Raw genomic sequence first — 18,040 nt, forward strand, 5'->3', positions numbered from 1 at the left:
AAGGTGCCCTACAGCTTTCTGCTTTCCGAGTGCTAAGTCACTTCAGCAGTGTCCAATTCTTTGCGACCCCATGGACTGTAGCCCACCAGGCTCCCCTGTTCATGGGAGTCTCCAAGCAAGAAGACTGGAGTGCGTTGCCATGCCATTCTCCAGGGGATCTTCCTGACGCAGGGACTGAACCCACCGCTCTTACGTCTCCTGCATTGGCAGGTGGGTTCCTTACCACTCTAGCACTACCTGGGAAAGCCCTCTTAGTTTCTGAGTGTACATTCAAAATATAGAAAGGAATCCACCTCTGAGTAGACACACACCACCTTGGACAGAGTAAAGGAAGAAATCGGTGTTGCTAAAAAGACAAAAAGCGGTTCCCCACCATGTACTTGCCTTTGCGGAACCAGCTGGTTCTCAGGACTCAGAGGGCTGCAGAAGGGCTGGGAATAAGCAGAGCTCAATGGCCCTGCACACCTGGCATCACTCCTAAGGCAGTTCTTTGCTTCGGGCTTTACCTGAAAACAGAAGATAAATTCTTTTCCTACAAATTCACATATGCTGCTCGGTAACTCAAGGGCTTTCCAGAATGTTTAAGAACAATTTTGGGTTCATTGACCCTTTTTTGACGATATGGCCATGTAAAACGAATCTGTGCCCATTATGTGTTTTAAGTCTCAGGTTGAACAGTCAAGAGCTTACAAAACAATTTTCCCTGATAACTTTGAGAAACAATTTACATAAGTTGTAGTCATTTAACGGAGAAGGAAATGGCAACCCACTCCAGTGTTCTTGCCTAGAGGATCCTGTGGACAGAGGAGCCTGATGGGCTGCCGTCTATGGGGTCGCACAGAGTCGGACACGACTGAAGCGACTTAGCAGCAGCAGTCATTTAAAGTGTACATTTTGATTAACGTTGACAGTTGCATCCGCCTGTGAAACTACAGAACAACACTTCCTTCCACGGTCCACAAGCAACCACTGACCTCCCTCTGTAACAGTAATGGATTCGTTTGCGTTCTTCAGAATACATCGTATGTAATCTTGTGTCTGGCTTCTTTGATTCAGCTTAATACATGTTACCACATGCACCAGTTTGTTCCTTTTCATTGGTCAATAATAATTCATTGTATGGATAGAAAACTCTTCATTTATTCATTTACCTGTTAATGGGCATTGGGTTGTTTCCAGCTTGGGGTTATTGGGAATAAAGTTGCTGATACAACACTCTTCTGTGGACATGCTTTTATTTCTCTTGAGTAAGCAGCTAGGAGTAGAATGGCTGGGTCATATGGTAGGTGTGTGTTTCAAAAGGTCTTAAGTTTTTGAGACAATAAAAATGATTTGCAGGCCATCTTTGCCCTTAGATAGTAGAAACTTGAGAGTTTTCTTCAAGGCAATGATTCTTAACCTTTTCCTTCCCTGAATGTATTGAATATTCTAAAGATGGAAGAAGAGGTTGGAAGAAGTTATAGACCATTTTCCTCTTTTGCAAGGGAGGAAACGGGAGCCTGGGGAGGTGAAGGGTCAATAGAATCGCAAGGACTGCTAAAACTGTTGGCAGGTCCTGTGTGTGAATAACACTGAAGGGCAAACACAAGTGTGTGAAATTGTTCACGGATGGAAACGTCATGAAAAACTGCACAGTCCTAAGACCTGGCTCATACTGTCAGAGTGAAACGATCCAGCCATCATTTACACTGGATGACATATCTTCTCCACCTAGAATCTGGTGGAAAAAAATCATTTTTAGCACTAGCTTCTCACCAAACCCCAGAAGCCCCTGAGACTTAACAGACATGCAGAGATCACTTCTCTCAGGCCAGCACTGTCCACTAAAGGACTGGGCCCTTGAGTGGAGCAGATCAATGCCACTCTGGGCACAATTTCACACCTTCACCAGATGCAAAACCACTAGTAATGAATTCATTCAAGAGGAATCCAGTGTTGAAATATTTGTTCCTTTTTTCATTCTTGTTTGCAATAAAAATGGAATTAAACCATTAATTGACCACATCTCATTCTTAATCCAAAACATAAGGCTAACAAAATTCTAATTAACAAAAATCAATTTATGTGTGCTTTCTGTTGTCAATACCATGCATAATTCTTGAAGGGATATTTATAAAGTCATCTTTAGCAGTAACAATGAATCTTACTTTAGACAGGATGCCACTGGATGCGTGACATTTTAAGTACTGTAATCAGGTAGGTCCGAAAATATGTATTTAATAGAAAAAGCATGTCATATGTAAGTACTTGACCAAAACCCAACAAGTAAAATTACTTTCATTCCTCTCAGAAAAAAATACTTTGAGAATATGTGATATGAAGAGTGCATTTGTCAAGTCTTTCTTGGTATGACTATTTTTCACAACATAAAAAGTGAAAAGAACTGGAATGAAATTAGAAAATTCTTTGACCCAAACAATAGAGAGGAGGAAGTAACAGCTTATCGAAAAGCTGTCTCAATTCACATTTACAAATTCTCAAAGGGAGCCTGGGTTCTGCAAAGAGAGCAGAAGCCCCCATCATCATGCAGTTGCTTTCAGAGCTCAGAGATGAAGTTGAATCTCAAAAGCATTTTTGAGCTTTCCATGCTGCAGATTTTCAAGGAATCCTACCTATTCTTGCTCTGAAGAGCTGCTGCCAGCTCTCCAAGTCTGCAACAAACCCTAACCTAGGGTTTAGACAGGGTGGCATGAAAATCTTCATTTAAAATCTGTGGACTCCAGTCAGGCTCAAGTGGAAGTTCTTTACTAGTGACTACATCTGGGAAAAGGCTAAGGAGGCTCTCTAGGCGGTGGAAGGGTTATGTCGTCACCTGTGTTACCACTGACCTCCTCATTTGACCCCAACACCAGCAATCCTGGGAGTCTTTCCAGAGGAAAAAGGAGGCAGGAACAGGAATGCTCTGTAGCATGAGTGCCAAGTTTCCAGAAGCCCCAAGGTCTAGTTTTCCAAAAACCTGTCCCTGAGGCTCCTCTGAGTCGACAGGAATTAATCTATCCTGGCTCGAGTAGGAAGCTGTATTTGGAGAGCTGTTGAATCACTGAATGCAAATTTCCTCACATGTATTTCCCCTATTGTGTATAAAGATTTCAGGCATCAAGGCATTAGATGGGAGGTGTGAGCACTGCATGGATTCTTAGCTTTGCTTTCTTTAAAATCCCAAACTGACAGCACAGCCCTGGGGTCAGATGATAAATCAGGCAACAGAAAGGACTGAATGAGTCTTGGTCAGCAATTTAGGAATCTTCCTAAGGACCCTGTTCTGGAGATTCCAGCAGTAGCCACCAAGCTCCAGTCTTGTTACAGCCTCTTAAGTGAGCAGTCACTCCATTTTTTGGATTATCTTTCTACTTCTTTTTCTCTCGTTGTTGAGGTCAGCAAAGAAAAATATGCCTCTTAGAGGAAAAACAGGAGTCACACCCATCAGAATTCAAACTAGACTCCCTCCTTTGTTAGTTATATGACATTGGGTGACCACTGGTTTCCTGGGGTCCCTGGGTGCTTCCCTGTGAAGAACGACAGCCCTTCCCAGGACTGTTGCAAGGACCAAATGACTTGATGTGCAGGGTCCAATACAAACTCTGTGGTTAATCAAAGCTCTTACTCTCCTCCCTTGAAGTTACTGCTCTTTCAAACAGAATGCTATCAATTAAAACTGGAACTATAGGTTTGAGACATCTTGATTTGATGATCAAATCATTAGCTTAAAGGAAAGTTTAGACCGCTTCCCTCTTCGCAGGAACCCAAGCTAGTGTTCAGCAGCTGCTGGTTGAGGCCCCCAAGCTACATTAAGTCCTTACTGAGTCCTTCCATTGAGCCTTATTCAATGGAGAATCTCAGCCAACTCTCTGTTCAGGTGGCTCAGCGCCAACTGAGTTGGGAGAATTAAAGCAATGATGACTGGTGACTGCCTTCTAACCCGGCATATGTGGCTTAAAGATTAAGTAAGTAGCAAGGAGAGGAAAAGGAGAATTGCATGGCGTACTCTTCACTCTCTGAAGAAGGCTGCATTCTCCCCAGGGGCCAATCTTCAGCAGGACTCTTGGGGAAAACTTTGGGCTTGACAAACTCTCTTTCAATAGTTCTTTGGAGGGGAAACTAATACTAATCGTCCTCATTGGTGATGGGAACAGTGGATCCTGACACCTAAAAAAGAAGTGAGAGTCCAACAGACGTGACAAATGAATGCACGCCCGCAGTTACGGACTTAGCAGTACAGGGGAATCGATGCTATTATTTACTTCTGTTGAGTTCTTGCTTGTGATAGGCAACAGTCAGAGTGAGAAGCTTGTCATCAGTTCTGACATGAAATATGGAGAAAAAAAATTATATCAATGACTTGTAAGATTAGCGGACATCATTCTAACCAACATGGCCATGAAAGATATCGGACAGACGAAAAAGGAAAGCTTTTTATCACTTCACTAAGGTTACCTTGTTTTCTTAAATGCTCTATATCATCAAGCAATCACATGTTTAAGTTTTGCTGTTGTTAATATATGAGTTGACTATTGAGAAAAAGAGCTTCCCTGGTGGCTCAGCTGGTAAAGAATCCACCTGCAGTGTGGGAGTCTTGGGTTCGATTCCTGGGTTGGGAAGATCCCCTGGAGAAGGGAAAGGCTACCCACTCCAGTATTCTGGCCTGGAGAATTCCATGGACTGGATAGTCCATGGGGTCGCAAAGGGTCAGACACGACTGAGCAACTTTCACTTCATGGAGAAAAAAGATGCCCTGATTATTCAACAGAATGAACTTTGCAAATAATAAATGAAGACAGCAGTTACTGACAGACCAATGGTCAGCCTTAGACATACAGGTTAAAAAAAAACCCTGAAAAATTATGATGACATATCCTTTCTGCCAAACTAAAAAAATATAAAAAGATATGGAGTAATTTATTATAAAAATATAAGTAACATCAGACCAGTATAACAAAACCAAACTACTGATAAAATAAACAAACAAACAAATAAACAAACAAACAAACAAACAAAAAAACAGAAAATAGAAACTAATAAATAAGGGCCAAAAGGAAGAAAAAAAATCTAGAATTCTAAGAATCCCTATCTGAGGAGCCCTACAGCAATTAAGCCCAAAATCTGGTCTTGAACTTTCTGGCAGCCAGGGTGATAAGGGAATAATGGATTTATGTAGTTGTTAATGCTTAGAAATAAGAAGCCCAGGCCAAAAGAACAAAAAAATATTTTAGTCTTAATCTCTGAAAATAAATTGTGAGAGATCTTTTCTTAAAAGGGGAACTGGGTAAGATAGTGGGGGGAAAAATCCTGACAGCTCCTTGGCATAACATGCAGAAATGTTCTCTGCATACATGAACCATGATCAACCTTGCAGGAGCACTACGGAAATAAGTAAGGCTTTGCCATTTTAACACGAATTAGGCCCTGGCAGAGGGAATCTTGACATCTTCAGGCAACGAGAACATGGCCTCAAGTTTGGACATGAGGAAGATAACTTCCTGGATAATAAGAGATATCTCAAAGAATTTTAGTTTGTACCCATGAACTCTCCTGGGCTGGATTCTATTGATTTAGTATTTTTAAAAATGAGTTATCAATTTGATTATCTGGTATCCACTGTTAGTTCTCTATTTTGGACCTTTCCTCATAGGCTCGTCTAACTGCATTTTCTCTGCACACTCGGTTACGTGTCAGTGCTTCCAGGACTCTGGTCCTGTCCTCCTTACCCACCTTCATCCACTCGCCGCTTCACCAATCGCTTGTCTTCTGGTAACTTTCAAACTCATCTCGCTAGCCTGCACTTACCTCCCAAGCATCAGGTCCGTACAGCCTCTGGAGGAGCACCTCAGGGTCACCAGGCACTGCAGTTACCTTTCTCTAGACCCAGGCTAGGAACCTAGCGCTCTTCCAGACAGTTACGAAGTCCCACAATGTGTACTGCTAGCGGATACGTGTTCCCAGGCCACAGCTAGACTGTGCAAACAATATAATGTTATTCTAAAATACCTTCTGTATAGCAGCAGAAACAGGTTTTGTCAACTTAAGATAAACCCAGCCAATCAGAGTTCCCCAGCTGAAACCACCTCCTCCCTGCAATTTCAATTAAGTTCACCTCATTATCAAGCACTTGGGGGGCTAGGGAAATGCGGGTCCTGGTTACTGAGCCACTTGTGCTGATGCTGCGTTTGCTTACACAGCTGGGTCCCTTCTGGCCCTGGTCACTCGCATGCTTCCAAATCAGCATCCACCAATGTCCATCTGCTCGCTGGTGCCACATCCATGCAGGTGACCTTCTGTCTGATTCACTGGCTCCTCTGCTGGTGGCACGTGACTGCTTGAGGGTGAGGCGGGGAAAATCCTCAGCTCCTCCCTTGGCCACCTTGGACCCCCAAGAAACCTCCAGGCAAAGCATGGAAACTGAGGCAGTTGGATGTCTTCTGCACTTTGGTTCTCCATCCTCTCTGCAGACTCATGTATTTGTTTGCTAAACTCCGATCTCAGGCTGGTGTGTTGGGAGGAGAGGCACCGCTCAGGCCTTCTTGGTGACTCTTACCACCCTTTCCTCACCTCTCTCCCTTCAATTCCTCTTCCTTGTTTCATGGGGACGGGGGTGTCTTTTTAAAAAGGTATCATTCAAGGGGAGAAACCCAAAAGTAGAGAGTTGACTCTCTCTTTACTACAGTAGTGATCCAATCCCAAGGGCCAGAGAAGAGGATGTTTGTGCTGTTGCCTGAACTGGGGGGCAGGGGCAGAGAGAAGGGCTTCCCTGGTGGCTCAGTGGTAAAGAACCCACCTGCCAATGCAGCAGATGAAGTTTGATCCCTGGGCTGGGAAGATCTCCTGGCGAAAGAAATGGCAACCTGCTCAGTATTCTTGCCTGGAGAATCTCATGGACAGAGGAGCCTGGCGGGCTACAGTTCATGGGGTTGAAGACAGTCAAACACGACTTAGCAACTAAACAGCAACGAAGTGGGGGAAAGGAGCAATAAATGCCAGAAAAGAAGCAGAAATTAAAACTTTCAACATACCATCTCAAAACACATCTCTTGAATATCTTTGGTATTTGGTTCAGCTATTTTCACTTCATTTCCATTTTCCTATTTTTTTTTAGTCTCTTACCTGTATTGCTACAATTGACATGTAACATTGTGTGAGTTTAAGGTGTTCAACTGATGATTTGATACATGTATATATTGTGAAATGATCACCACAGTAGGGTTAGTTAACACCCCATCACCTCACATAGTCTTGAATTTGTTCTTGATTCTGTGGCCAGTGACTTCCTTTCTCTAAAATGTAAATCTAGTCCCATTACTTTCCTCCTCTGAGGTTTTGGTGGCTTTTCATTCCCCTTAGGAAAAGTCAGAACTGCAGAGGACACACACTAAGGTCCCATCTGGAGTCTGTCCACCCATCTGCTCTGGTGCTCCAAGCGAAGCCGCTGAGCAGGAAACTGAATTGGAGCCCACAGCTCTGTTCTTGTGATGAGCCTTTCTGCTCGGCTCTCCACCCATCCACCTGATCTTCGAAGTAGATGGCTATTCCCCTTTTATATCTCGGCTCAAAGGCCCCCTCCTCAATGACTCTATCTCCCTACTCCTTGCATATTCCCCAGAAGTTATAACTCCTTTCATGATAAGGTTCATGCTGTATTGCACCTACTGGCTAACACATTTCCTTCATTTTAGAGAATAATCTTCTCGAGGTAGGGGATGTGTCTTACCATCTTTGCACTCCTAGGGCCCAGCACAGCTCCTTGCGACATTGCAGGTGCTCATAAAATGTTTGACTCAGTGAGCAGCCACCTGGTAGGGGATGGATCAGAAGCAAAGCCACCATTAAGGTGACAAAAGACTCCTGGAAAAGTGAGTCTTATAAAGTGAGGTTAAAGTGAGTCTTTAAACTCCTGGGACACACCACAGTTTAAGCATCTTCTCATTTCTCCTTTCCTTTTTAAACTTATGTCCTTTTTTCCTGCTTTGAAGGCTCTAAGCAGAGCACTTTGAGTTTTAAACTGTCCTACACACACCTGGGGTCCTCCAGGCAGACCCAGATGCTGGCCTTGGACAGCTGGTATACCCAATCACTACGCAAAGGCGAACATTTACACCAAGAGTCCTCTCTTCTATGGCAGTAAGCATGTTCAGTCACTCAGCACATTTCCAAGAGCAACGACTATGTCCGAAGCTTGTTGCTAGGTGTTGAATGTAGGATTCAGAAGGATTTTCATCAAGACCAGTTGAATTTTTTTGTGTGGATTTTAGTTTTCAGGAAAGGCTATTTATCCAGAGTTCATTCTTACTATGGACATGAGAGGCACTGTGGAACGTTTGGTAACTGGGTAGTAAACAATCTTGAATACCTCTAGCACTTAACTTAATAGCATCAGGGTCTGAAAGAAGGGGCAGAACAAAAAAGCAAGTAAATACGGAAATGCTTAAATAAACCGTCACCCATCCATAAACTCAATACACTGAAGGAGTTAGGAAGCATCAGGCAAGTCTATGTGTATTAACCTGGACAGATCTTCCCAAGAGATTAATAGCAATTGTGTAACAAGACATACCGTTTGATAAGATTGATGTACCGCCTCCCCTCAAACACAACTAGTTATTTCTATAAACACATATATACTGTATACAAATACATATAAAAATGCTAAAGGGCTATACATGAAACAGATGATAGTAGTAATTTCTAGGACTGGAACTGAAAGATCAAGGGTGACTTTTGCTTTATCTGTATTATTAAAGATATTTGCAAAAGGAAAGCATATGTGAACCACTTCCATAATTTAAGTGAAAAATAAAGGATTTTTTTCCTTACAAAGGAGAGAAGCAGAGAGATAAGTATTCAAAAACATAATGTTTTGGAAAGAAAAAACGATTTTTCTCATTAAGTACTACTCGTTAAATATCATGAGTTGGTGAAGTTTGTACCTGCCTTTTTACAAAAGGTCTGCTGTGCACAGTTCAGACACGACGCAGTGGGAAGGGAGCAGGATGAACAGGCCAAGGACCTGTGCTCTGCTCCATGCTCTGCCTCTTACTTGGTTCATCTCTTAATGGTGCTGCATCTCAGACTCTACAAAATCGATAAAATGGGGATAACAAGAACACTGAAGTCACAACACTGCTGTGAAAACTGGTTGTGAGCTGCTGTGAGAAGGACGTGTGCCATAGACAGTGATGTTCCGTATATTATATATAACCCGGGATTTTAATGCACAGGACATAATCTAAAATAAAGGCTCTGCCAAAGGAGACCAGGACTAATCACTACATAAGAACAATATGAACAAAAGTGGTTTAAAAGGAAGAGTTTATTTGACAATTCACAAGTGATTTGCAAATTTTATGGATTAGTTGGAGCCAAATTTGAAAACCAGAAGCTCCTCTTTTCTTCCTGGAATATCTAACATGCTCTAATTTGTTGCCTAAGTAGTGCAAGTCATGTCTACTCAAGGAATTCAAGCTAATTTTAACTCAAACTAGAAATAAAAATCAAATATACCATACAGCATTCTAAAACCAAGTACAGAGAATATTTTGTTGTTGTTGTCCTCGTTTGAGATCATTTATACCAGAGATAATTTGTATACAGTGACCTGTTTATGAATCAATATGAAAAAGAGTAAGGATCATTTAAGATTAACAGAAATATTAACTCTCTAAACTTTCTACAGCAATGAAAACACAAATGCCATCTGGTCCTAGTGGTGAATTCAATATCAAAATAACACATTTAAAAAAGATACATGTAATACACTCAAGCTTCTAGAACTTGACTTTGAGGAGAGGCGGCTCAGCCACAGAAAAGGTAATAAGCCAAGTTCTACTTGGAAAGAGTGACCCCCCCTCCCCATCCCTATAGCTTTTTAGAAATGACAGCTTCATGGAAAACCAATATATTAACAGAATGGTATGTAGCATTTAATTTAATAATACGTCAATAAGAAAAGTGAAGCTATTTTCATAAACAGCATTTGAGGTTTACAGAAGACAGATATTATCGTATGTTGATCCTATTTCTATATTTTGTTTCGGTTGCACAGTTTTGAGAAATTTCTGATTCACATTAAGAAATGGTAGTGGTTCTTTAATAGTTCACCTTGAAATACCAAGATGCTCTTCAGTTTACCAGAGATATGTTTATGCTTATGTTTATGTTGGCATCTGCACAAAAACAGTTAACCTGGTGCAGATGTTTGCCAGATTTCAACGTTTTAGAAGGTTATAAACTGCATATCTGAGTTTGTTCATTTTTAATTTTATGTTAAAATGTATCAAGCAAATATTAACGAAAGGTCTCAGCAGAACATACTTGGAATATCATTGGCTCAAGGCAAGAGTTGATATGTCAGCGTTTTGAACCTCATGTGAAACCTGGCTTTCTGAAACTCCACCCTGGGCTTCCACGAGTCCCCCGCTCTGGCCATCTACTCAGCACTCTTGGTCATTCCTTCTGTTTCTTTCCAAGCTCTTGTCTTACACCTGGCCCAAAGTAACATTTTCATCTTGTAATCACCCCATTTTCCATGCCCTCAGTTATAATTACATATGCTGACAATCCTCAAATAGCTTATCTCCAGCTCATCAATTTTTCTCCTAAGCCCCAACTAGAATCATATTTCCACTCAGATATTCCACAGGTATCTTACACTTAAAACAGATCTAACCCATCATTCATCTTGTTTTGTCTTGCCTTCAGCAAAACTAAGCCATTCCCCATCTTGAATTCACTGTCTCAGTAAATAGGATTGTTCACCTGGTTGTCCAACTCAAGAGAGCTAGGAATCAGCCTGTATTCTCCTTTTTTTTTTTTTTTTGCCATCTACTGATTCTACCAAGAAGCCGTACTCATTCTATCTCCCAAATACTCTCTGAATCCATTTCAACTTCTCTATTCCAGCAGAGCCACATAATGGAGCCTCTTAACAGAGACTACTGTGATCTCTAGAGCTATCTAGACTCTATTTTCTTTCTTTGGTCATGCCATGTAGCATGTGGGATCTTAGTTCCCCAACCAGGGATCGAACCCATGCCCCCTGTAATGGAAGCACAGAGTTAACCACTGGACCACCAAGGGGAGTCTCAATACCCAGATTTTTAAACCATGTATTTTAACACTACATTACTTCTCTACAAAAATAATCCTTCAATATCTCCAGATTATTACAGAATAAAACCCAAATCTTTCATGTGCTTAAAAAGTCTTTCCTGATCTACCCTTTGCCTACTCTTCAATCGCTATCTTTTGCCATACACCCTTCCCTAACACCCTATGTGTCAGTATACGAACGCATTCTAATTTTCTGAATGCCTCAATGCTTTCATCCATCCAAGTCTTTGCACATGCCACACTCTCGACAATTCCCTCACACCCCTTCTTACACTAGCTAGCCCCCACTCCTCCACCAAAACTCGGTTGGGGATCACCTCTTCTGGGAAAGATTTCTTGACTCTTCTTCCCTCTGGTCCCCCTCATACTAGGGCTCCTCTCTATCATAGCATTTATGCTCTGTGAACTGTGTTCTGCACCAAAGGACAAGCATCTCTCCTTGCGTTTCTATTCCTGGAATAGAGCAGGTGCTTAACAGATGTTTTAGATTATTTATGTTTTAGGTTTAAGAGAGTTGAAGGCACAACTTAAGAGGCCAATGGATCACTTACAGGTCTGTTAACAAATACTAACCCCACAACTGTGATTTCCCAATGAGATGGCACCTTGCTCCATAAGACTTTTAAATTATTCTAGTTCAAACTCAACCCTTTATTAAAAGATTAAAGATAGAGTTACTGTATGATCCAGCAATTCCACTCCTAGGTATATATTCAAAGAAATGAAAGCATGGCTCAAATACTTGTGTATGAATATTCATTGTAGAATTACTCACAAATGCCAAAAGGTGGAACTGGTCCAAGGATCCATCAAAAGATAAATGGATAAACAAAATGTGGTATAGCCATACAATGGAATATTACTCAGCATTGAAAGGGAATGAAATTCTGATACAAGCCACAGCATGGAAACTTTGAAAACATTAAGTCAGATGCAAAAAAGACACAATACAGGATTCCTTTATATGAGGGCTATCCCCCATCTAAAGTACCCAGGGCCATGAGTTACTTTTGTGGCTGATGGAATGTCTTGATCAACCTGAAGAAGCTTTAACTTCTGTGGAACCAGAACTGGCCACAAAGTTCCCCAGTGCTGACTGCAAAACCCACATCCTGCTTAGCTACTAATTTAGTGTTGGGGGAGGAGTTTTACAGGTTTACAACTTATTTTGCTAGGAACTTTATCACGTAATTTGTCTCCCCAAGACCTTCATAAGTAGTTTGCTACTTAAATTTTACAGACTGAAATTCTGCATATGAAAGTTACTTTCCTTGGATTATCTGAAGTCTATAAATTAAAAAAACTGGAGAGTAAAACATACTGCTAAATATGACACTCACAAAGTATGACCTGCAACTGACTGACAGGCGTTGTGAACACCAAAGGAGGCTGCAGGAAGAAGTTCAAGAAAAGCAAATACAAGATTTATAGTTAGGAAGTGTCCTAACAGAGATATTATAGAGAGGTAAGGCAGGCAAGCTCGAGGGGAAAACTGTACCAGCAACATGAACAAGATCTCCACCTTCGACAGTGGACAGGATAGCCAGACTGACTGCTGGGGAACACAGCAGGTGCAATCATTTGGGCCTTTCCCCTGCATCCCCCCTCCAAAGGAACACCCCTGGCAGGGACCCTATATGCAGAAATGAATATCAAACAGTTAGTGCAGTGCCTGTCACACAGCAGATATTCAACAAACACCTATTTCTATTTGCTTTCATATTGAAGTTGTTGAGAAAACATTTACTTCTAGCCCTGTTTTCTGAAACAGTCATTCCACTTAAGGTATAATAACCCAAAAAGTCATATATACAAGTCATATAGATATGACTTACTATATATTTATGCATATATAGTAACATAGTTATAAAACACAGACAACAAGATAAAATAATGAATGTAGCTAGAAAAAATACCCACAGAAGAAATTTTTCTAAAAACAGAAAAATTTCTCTATATTACAGAATGGGCTTAATTTTGCATTTACTAGGCACCCATTGTCACTTAATTTGGTTTTATTAGGAGAAAGCAGAGTAATCTTTCTGTCCCTGGGTAAATCTGACGTGAAAATAATCGACAAAGTAGGTCAGAATGCCACAGAATGCTGAGTTCTGAACGTGATGTATCATATTAGGTTATAAATCCTGACAGGCAAAAATGAGAGGATCTTTTGAAAGCCTCTGAAATTCATTAGGGCAATCCCAAATTGTTTAGTTAAAAGCAGCAGCAAGGTAGGAAATAGCACTTTACATTACTCTGGCTATCCTGATGTGTCTCAGATTAAAACGGAGGGCATTATGCTCCTACTCTTTGGCTGGTCCTGGTTTCACAAAAAATATCCTCTCCTCTCCCCATACTCTCCTGGTATCCTCTGGAATGTGTGCTTTAATCTAAAAGATAAAAAGGGTACTTACAGAGATGAATGAATTGACTAGAAATCTATTGGGAGCTTATGGCCTTTTCCTATTCTGGGTGCAATTTCTCTCCCTGGATCACCTGTTTTTGGTAAAAACAACTCCGTTCTTTTTTATCTAGTATACTAAGCAGAAATCACGTGGCAGTGTAGTGCTGATCAAGTCTTTTCTTGAGTAAAATTGTTAGTTATTTGAAGCTATTTTACAATATATAAACAAAAAGAGAAAAACATTCATTTCTTCAATTCATTAACTATGCTTATTTCTGTGACAACGATACATCAGTTTCCCACAGAGAAAAACTGCCATAAAAATTAAAGGTCCAATTGACTATACTCCAGTACAAAATAAAAGGCTAAAAAAAAAGGTAAGGTCCAATTTAACATGAATATTATTAAAAAATACATTCACACAATTTAGAGTAAGGTGAACGATAAATCTGTTTCCATTCCAAAATGATCCCTTTCTAGCAATTTTTAAAATGTTTTCTCACATGAAAATTATCTTTACAGCAAATACTGATTATAGCATAGTATCTTACTGGAGAAATGTTTTTCTTACATGTGTCATTCTCAACCACTTCTTACCTGAAAGTTTTCCTCTTTAAGATTTATATAAATTAATTGACTTCACAAAGGATAAAGGAACAATGCTAAGAATCCAGAAGAGAAAATTTCAATGAAGACTATTTCATGGCTTCAATCACAATATCAGGATGTTAAAGTCATTTGATATCAAACAAAAGGATTTCTATACATAAGAAAGACAATAAACCACTGCCACCAAACAAGTATTCCCTCCGTCTCGCCTCCCAATCCAGAGCTGTCAGAGAGGCAGAAAGGAGAGAGCGGCCGAACACACTCCAGGGTTACGTAAGACACGGAAGGCTGGAGCACGCATGCGGAAGAACACATTTAATTTTAACAAGGCAGACAAATGAGTTTTAAAAGGTGGCGGTGGTTCAGTTGTGAGAGTCTCTTTTAGTTCCACTTGAAAAAATGGTGTAAGTTTTTCCTCTAACTGCTTCTCAATCGTTCAATGACAGCAAAACATTAAATCTATGGCGATGCTGGAGTTCTCCCATAGGGACAGAAGGGGTGCAACTTCATGGCCTTTTGTAATCTGCAGGAAGAAAGAGGGAGGGAAAAAGAGAGGAAAAAGAGAGAGGAGAAACAAAAACTAATTTTCCAGGCAGGGAAATACTTATAAAACCTTTTATGTCAAAGTTAGGATTTCACAACGTAACATACTAATGCAAAATCCAGTAGCACCTGTAAGATTTAAGTAAATGCTGCCGTTACTTAAATGCTTCTTTAAAAACATCTGTAAAAGACTGAAGGAGAAAAAGATAAAGTACATTCTTCAGAGAACAACAAAGGTATTTCAAAATAAAAACTGTATTTTTGTTTTTCTTTTTTTCAGTTGTTTTTTTGTACAAGAATTCAGTCATCATATAATAACTTATACACAATGGGATCAATCTCTGCTCTCCCTCCCTGCGTCACTTCCAGTCCACATGTTCAGGCTATAGCCCCCCAACATTATTTTCTGATAAATATATTACCACAGTTTGATCTAAATATAGATACATTATATAATATTTGTCTCTGGGAAAAAAATCAAATTTTAATATGCAAACTTTTATTTATATAATACAGAAATGGAGAAAATGACGGTAGGCACACGGCCTAATTATGACTTGTAGATGATGATCTCTAGGTACTCTCCTACTGTAAATGAGTGTTTAAAATAGTCTTAATAAGATTTTATTTATATGTGCATTTGTGTCCACCTTATCCCATATACTATACATGTCCAAAGACAATCTGGGAATTTAAAGGTGCAGCCCTCAAGAAATTGTTGAAATCACTAAAAAAAAGAAAAAAAGTAGACTCTATTGGAAAGGAAAAAACTCACAAAATTTCCAATTTTAAATTTCATATCAGTAGGAAAATATTAAAAATAATTTTCTGTATATACATATGAGTATATGTATATATTGAATTACACACATGTCTCATATATCAATACAATTCAAGTGGAGACATTTTGGTGACTTATTTTCCCATTAAATGAGAACTATGTCAAAATTTAAAAATATCTTATTACATCATTAAAATAATTCACTTACCATTTCAATAGCTAATACTGTTTTTTTTTCTTTAATTTTTTTAACTCTTCATAACTAAATTCCCTGATCCCTAGTGTTAAATCCCCTATTTAAATTAAAATACGGTGCTCTGTACTCAGAAACTGATGGATAAAGTCACATCTACTTCAAAATTCCATCAATCAAATAAATTTTATTACCTGATTTATCAGAGAAATGGCTCTGAGCTTGTGTACCTAAATTATCCTCCCTACAAGAAATAGGTGAGGAAAATACCCTAAAATAGATGGAGATACATGATATTATAGCACATATAATACATGATGATTAAGTGTCTGATAAAAACTTTTCAGAGACACCTGAAAACTCACTTTAGAAACTAACTTTAGAAACAAACCATTTATTTTTCACTCTAATATAAATTAATATGTATGTATTTATATACATACACATACATATATAAAACAAAATTGTCTGGTGTTGAGTAGCTGTGTGAGTGAAAAAATGGTTACAAATTGATTAATCAGCTTAATTTTGTACTTAACAATTCAATTGTTTGGGGGTACAAACAAAAAGTCAGTGCATTTGTAGACTCCATGGAGTCGATACTCAAGCATACACTTTAAAAAAGAACCCTCCTCAACATCACAAGCATTGTACAGCAAGAATATATGGACTCTGATGCAATTCTTACTCCATAAGCAGACTAGACAGCACTTGACTTACTTTTTAAAATAGCTCCTTAAAAGAAATATATAAAGAAATGCATGTTTGCTAAAAGTCCTTTAAAATTACATCAAAATAACATTAAAACCTGTTCACTGAGGAGAGCCCACTGAATTGAATTCCTCTTTTGAAATGCCTAGTTAACAGTTTAGAATATTGCCTTATGAGGATTGACTAGAGATGTGGTTGGTGTGAAGACCCAGACAGAGTAAACGGCTCCAATCCCAATAGTCCTCTGATTGGCTGCTTGATGGAAATGGATCGCCTTTAAAATAGCTATACACCTTAAAATGATCTATAATAAACAGTTCCCCAACAACCATTAGTATTTGTAAATTGAAATGCATTAATCATTCAGAAAAGATTTCTTGCAAAATATATAAATAAATGTAACTGCATATTCTGTAAATATACTTAACATTGCTAGACCAGACCGTCAGTGACGGGCTGCTATGTTTCAGTACTGTGTGTCAAATTTATTAGAAATTTAAAAAGAAAAATTTTGGAGGGACTCAGCTGCCTTCATTAGTTGGCTTTAAAATGTGTAATAAAATGGGAGACAGTATCTTTTCATAAATACATGGAATCGATATGGAAAAGTAAACTATACAGCAGATAAGATTAGAGAACACCAGAGTGTATCAGAGCGGTCACCAGAGTGAAATATCTTCCAGTATAAAAAAAGGGAAGAACTCTATACACCCAGTTATAGTATGTTTCAATTAAAGATGCAGCTCTCTTTCACTCCTGGCAAGAATTAATTGGTAATGGCACTGCCTTTGGCAGTGCAAAAATATCCTGAGAAATTATTCAGATTACAACAAAAGACAGGGCTTTCATCACTAAGTTTTTGCACAAAACACAGCTTTAGATATCATAAATAAATTAATTTAAAAAGCAGATAACCTTCACTGTGTTGAACACAAAAAGGGGGATGTGACCCAGACATTTGTTAATTCTCCCATTGGCTAATATCAGAAAAAAAGATTGCATTAAGTGTCTATTTATAACTTTCTAGTTAACTATGGCCAATAATATACATGGAGGTAATTTGTAGTTCAAGTTTTTCATCTCTTTTTTTTTTTCCCCAACTAGCTACAAGCTGAATTCTAAAATTTACACTGAAATATACAATTTCAATTTTCAAAAGATCCTCCTCGTGGAGAAGAGATATTCAAATTTTTTTTGTGCAATCTTGATGTGGAGCCCAAACAATCCTATGAAGAGAGACAGTATCTTTTTTAATCAATTGGCACTGAAATTTAACTTTCCTTAGCTGCGTTCTAGTAGCTTGGCCAAGTTATCTCGTAATTCTGTTAGTTCAAAGATTTTTCCATCAAGGATTTCTAACAGGGTCTTCAGGTTATTGCGAAAAGCTTCTTGTTCATTCTGACTTTTCTCCAGACGTTGCTCTAAGTCAGACAGTTGTCCCTCCAGGTCTTTGTTCCGAATTTCTACTTCCTTTAGAAACAAAAGTGTGATATATATATATGTGTGTCAGTTGAAGATTTAAGAAACAATATAACTTTTATTATTAGAATACTGTGATAAGTCCATGCAGTTTGATAATCAGGATGGGCTTCTGAATCTCAACACAATGTAAGGAGGTTTTCAGATTGTGCCATCTAAGAAATCCATGTAGTTTTACTGACTGGCTGCTCATGAATCCATCTGTCCCCGAGCACAAATT

At 39.2% G+C, this 18,040-nt stretch overlaps 1 protein-coding gene across 2 annotated transcripts in view; it reads right to left on the reverse strand.

Moving 5' to 3' along the window:
- Positions 1 to 9,283: 9,283 nt before the first annotated feature.
- HOMER1 (homer scaffold protein 1) overlaps positions 9,284 to 18,040 on the reverse strand; it is a 139,068-nt gene continuing 130,311 nt past the window's right edge. Inside the window, exon 9 of one of the 2 annotated variants that reach the window (XM_019968099.2) lies at positions 9,284 to 14,636. In XM_019968099.2, the coding sequence (XP_019823658.1) occupies positions 14,550 to 14,636 (87 nt within the window). In that variant the 3' untranslated portion in view covers positions 9,284 to 14,549. Of the gene's footprint in view, positions 17,812 to 18,040 lie in introns of both variants that reach the window. The other variant, XM_019968098.2, reaches the window with a different exon arrangement.

Source organism: Bos indicus, chromosome 10 (assembly GCF_029378745.1).
Source record: "Bos indicus isolate NIAB-ARS_2022 breed Sahiwal x Tharparkar chromosome 10, NIAB-ARS_B.indTharparkar_mat_pri_1.0, whole genome shotgun sequence".
NCBI classification, from domain to species: domain Eukaryota; kingdom Metazoa; phylum Chordata; class Mammalia; order Artiodactyla; family Bovidae; genus Bos; species Bos indicus.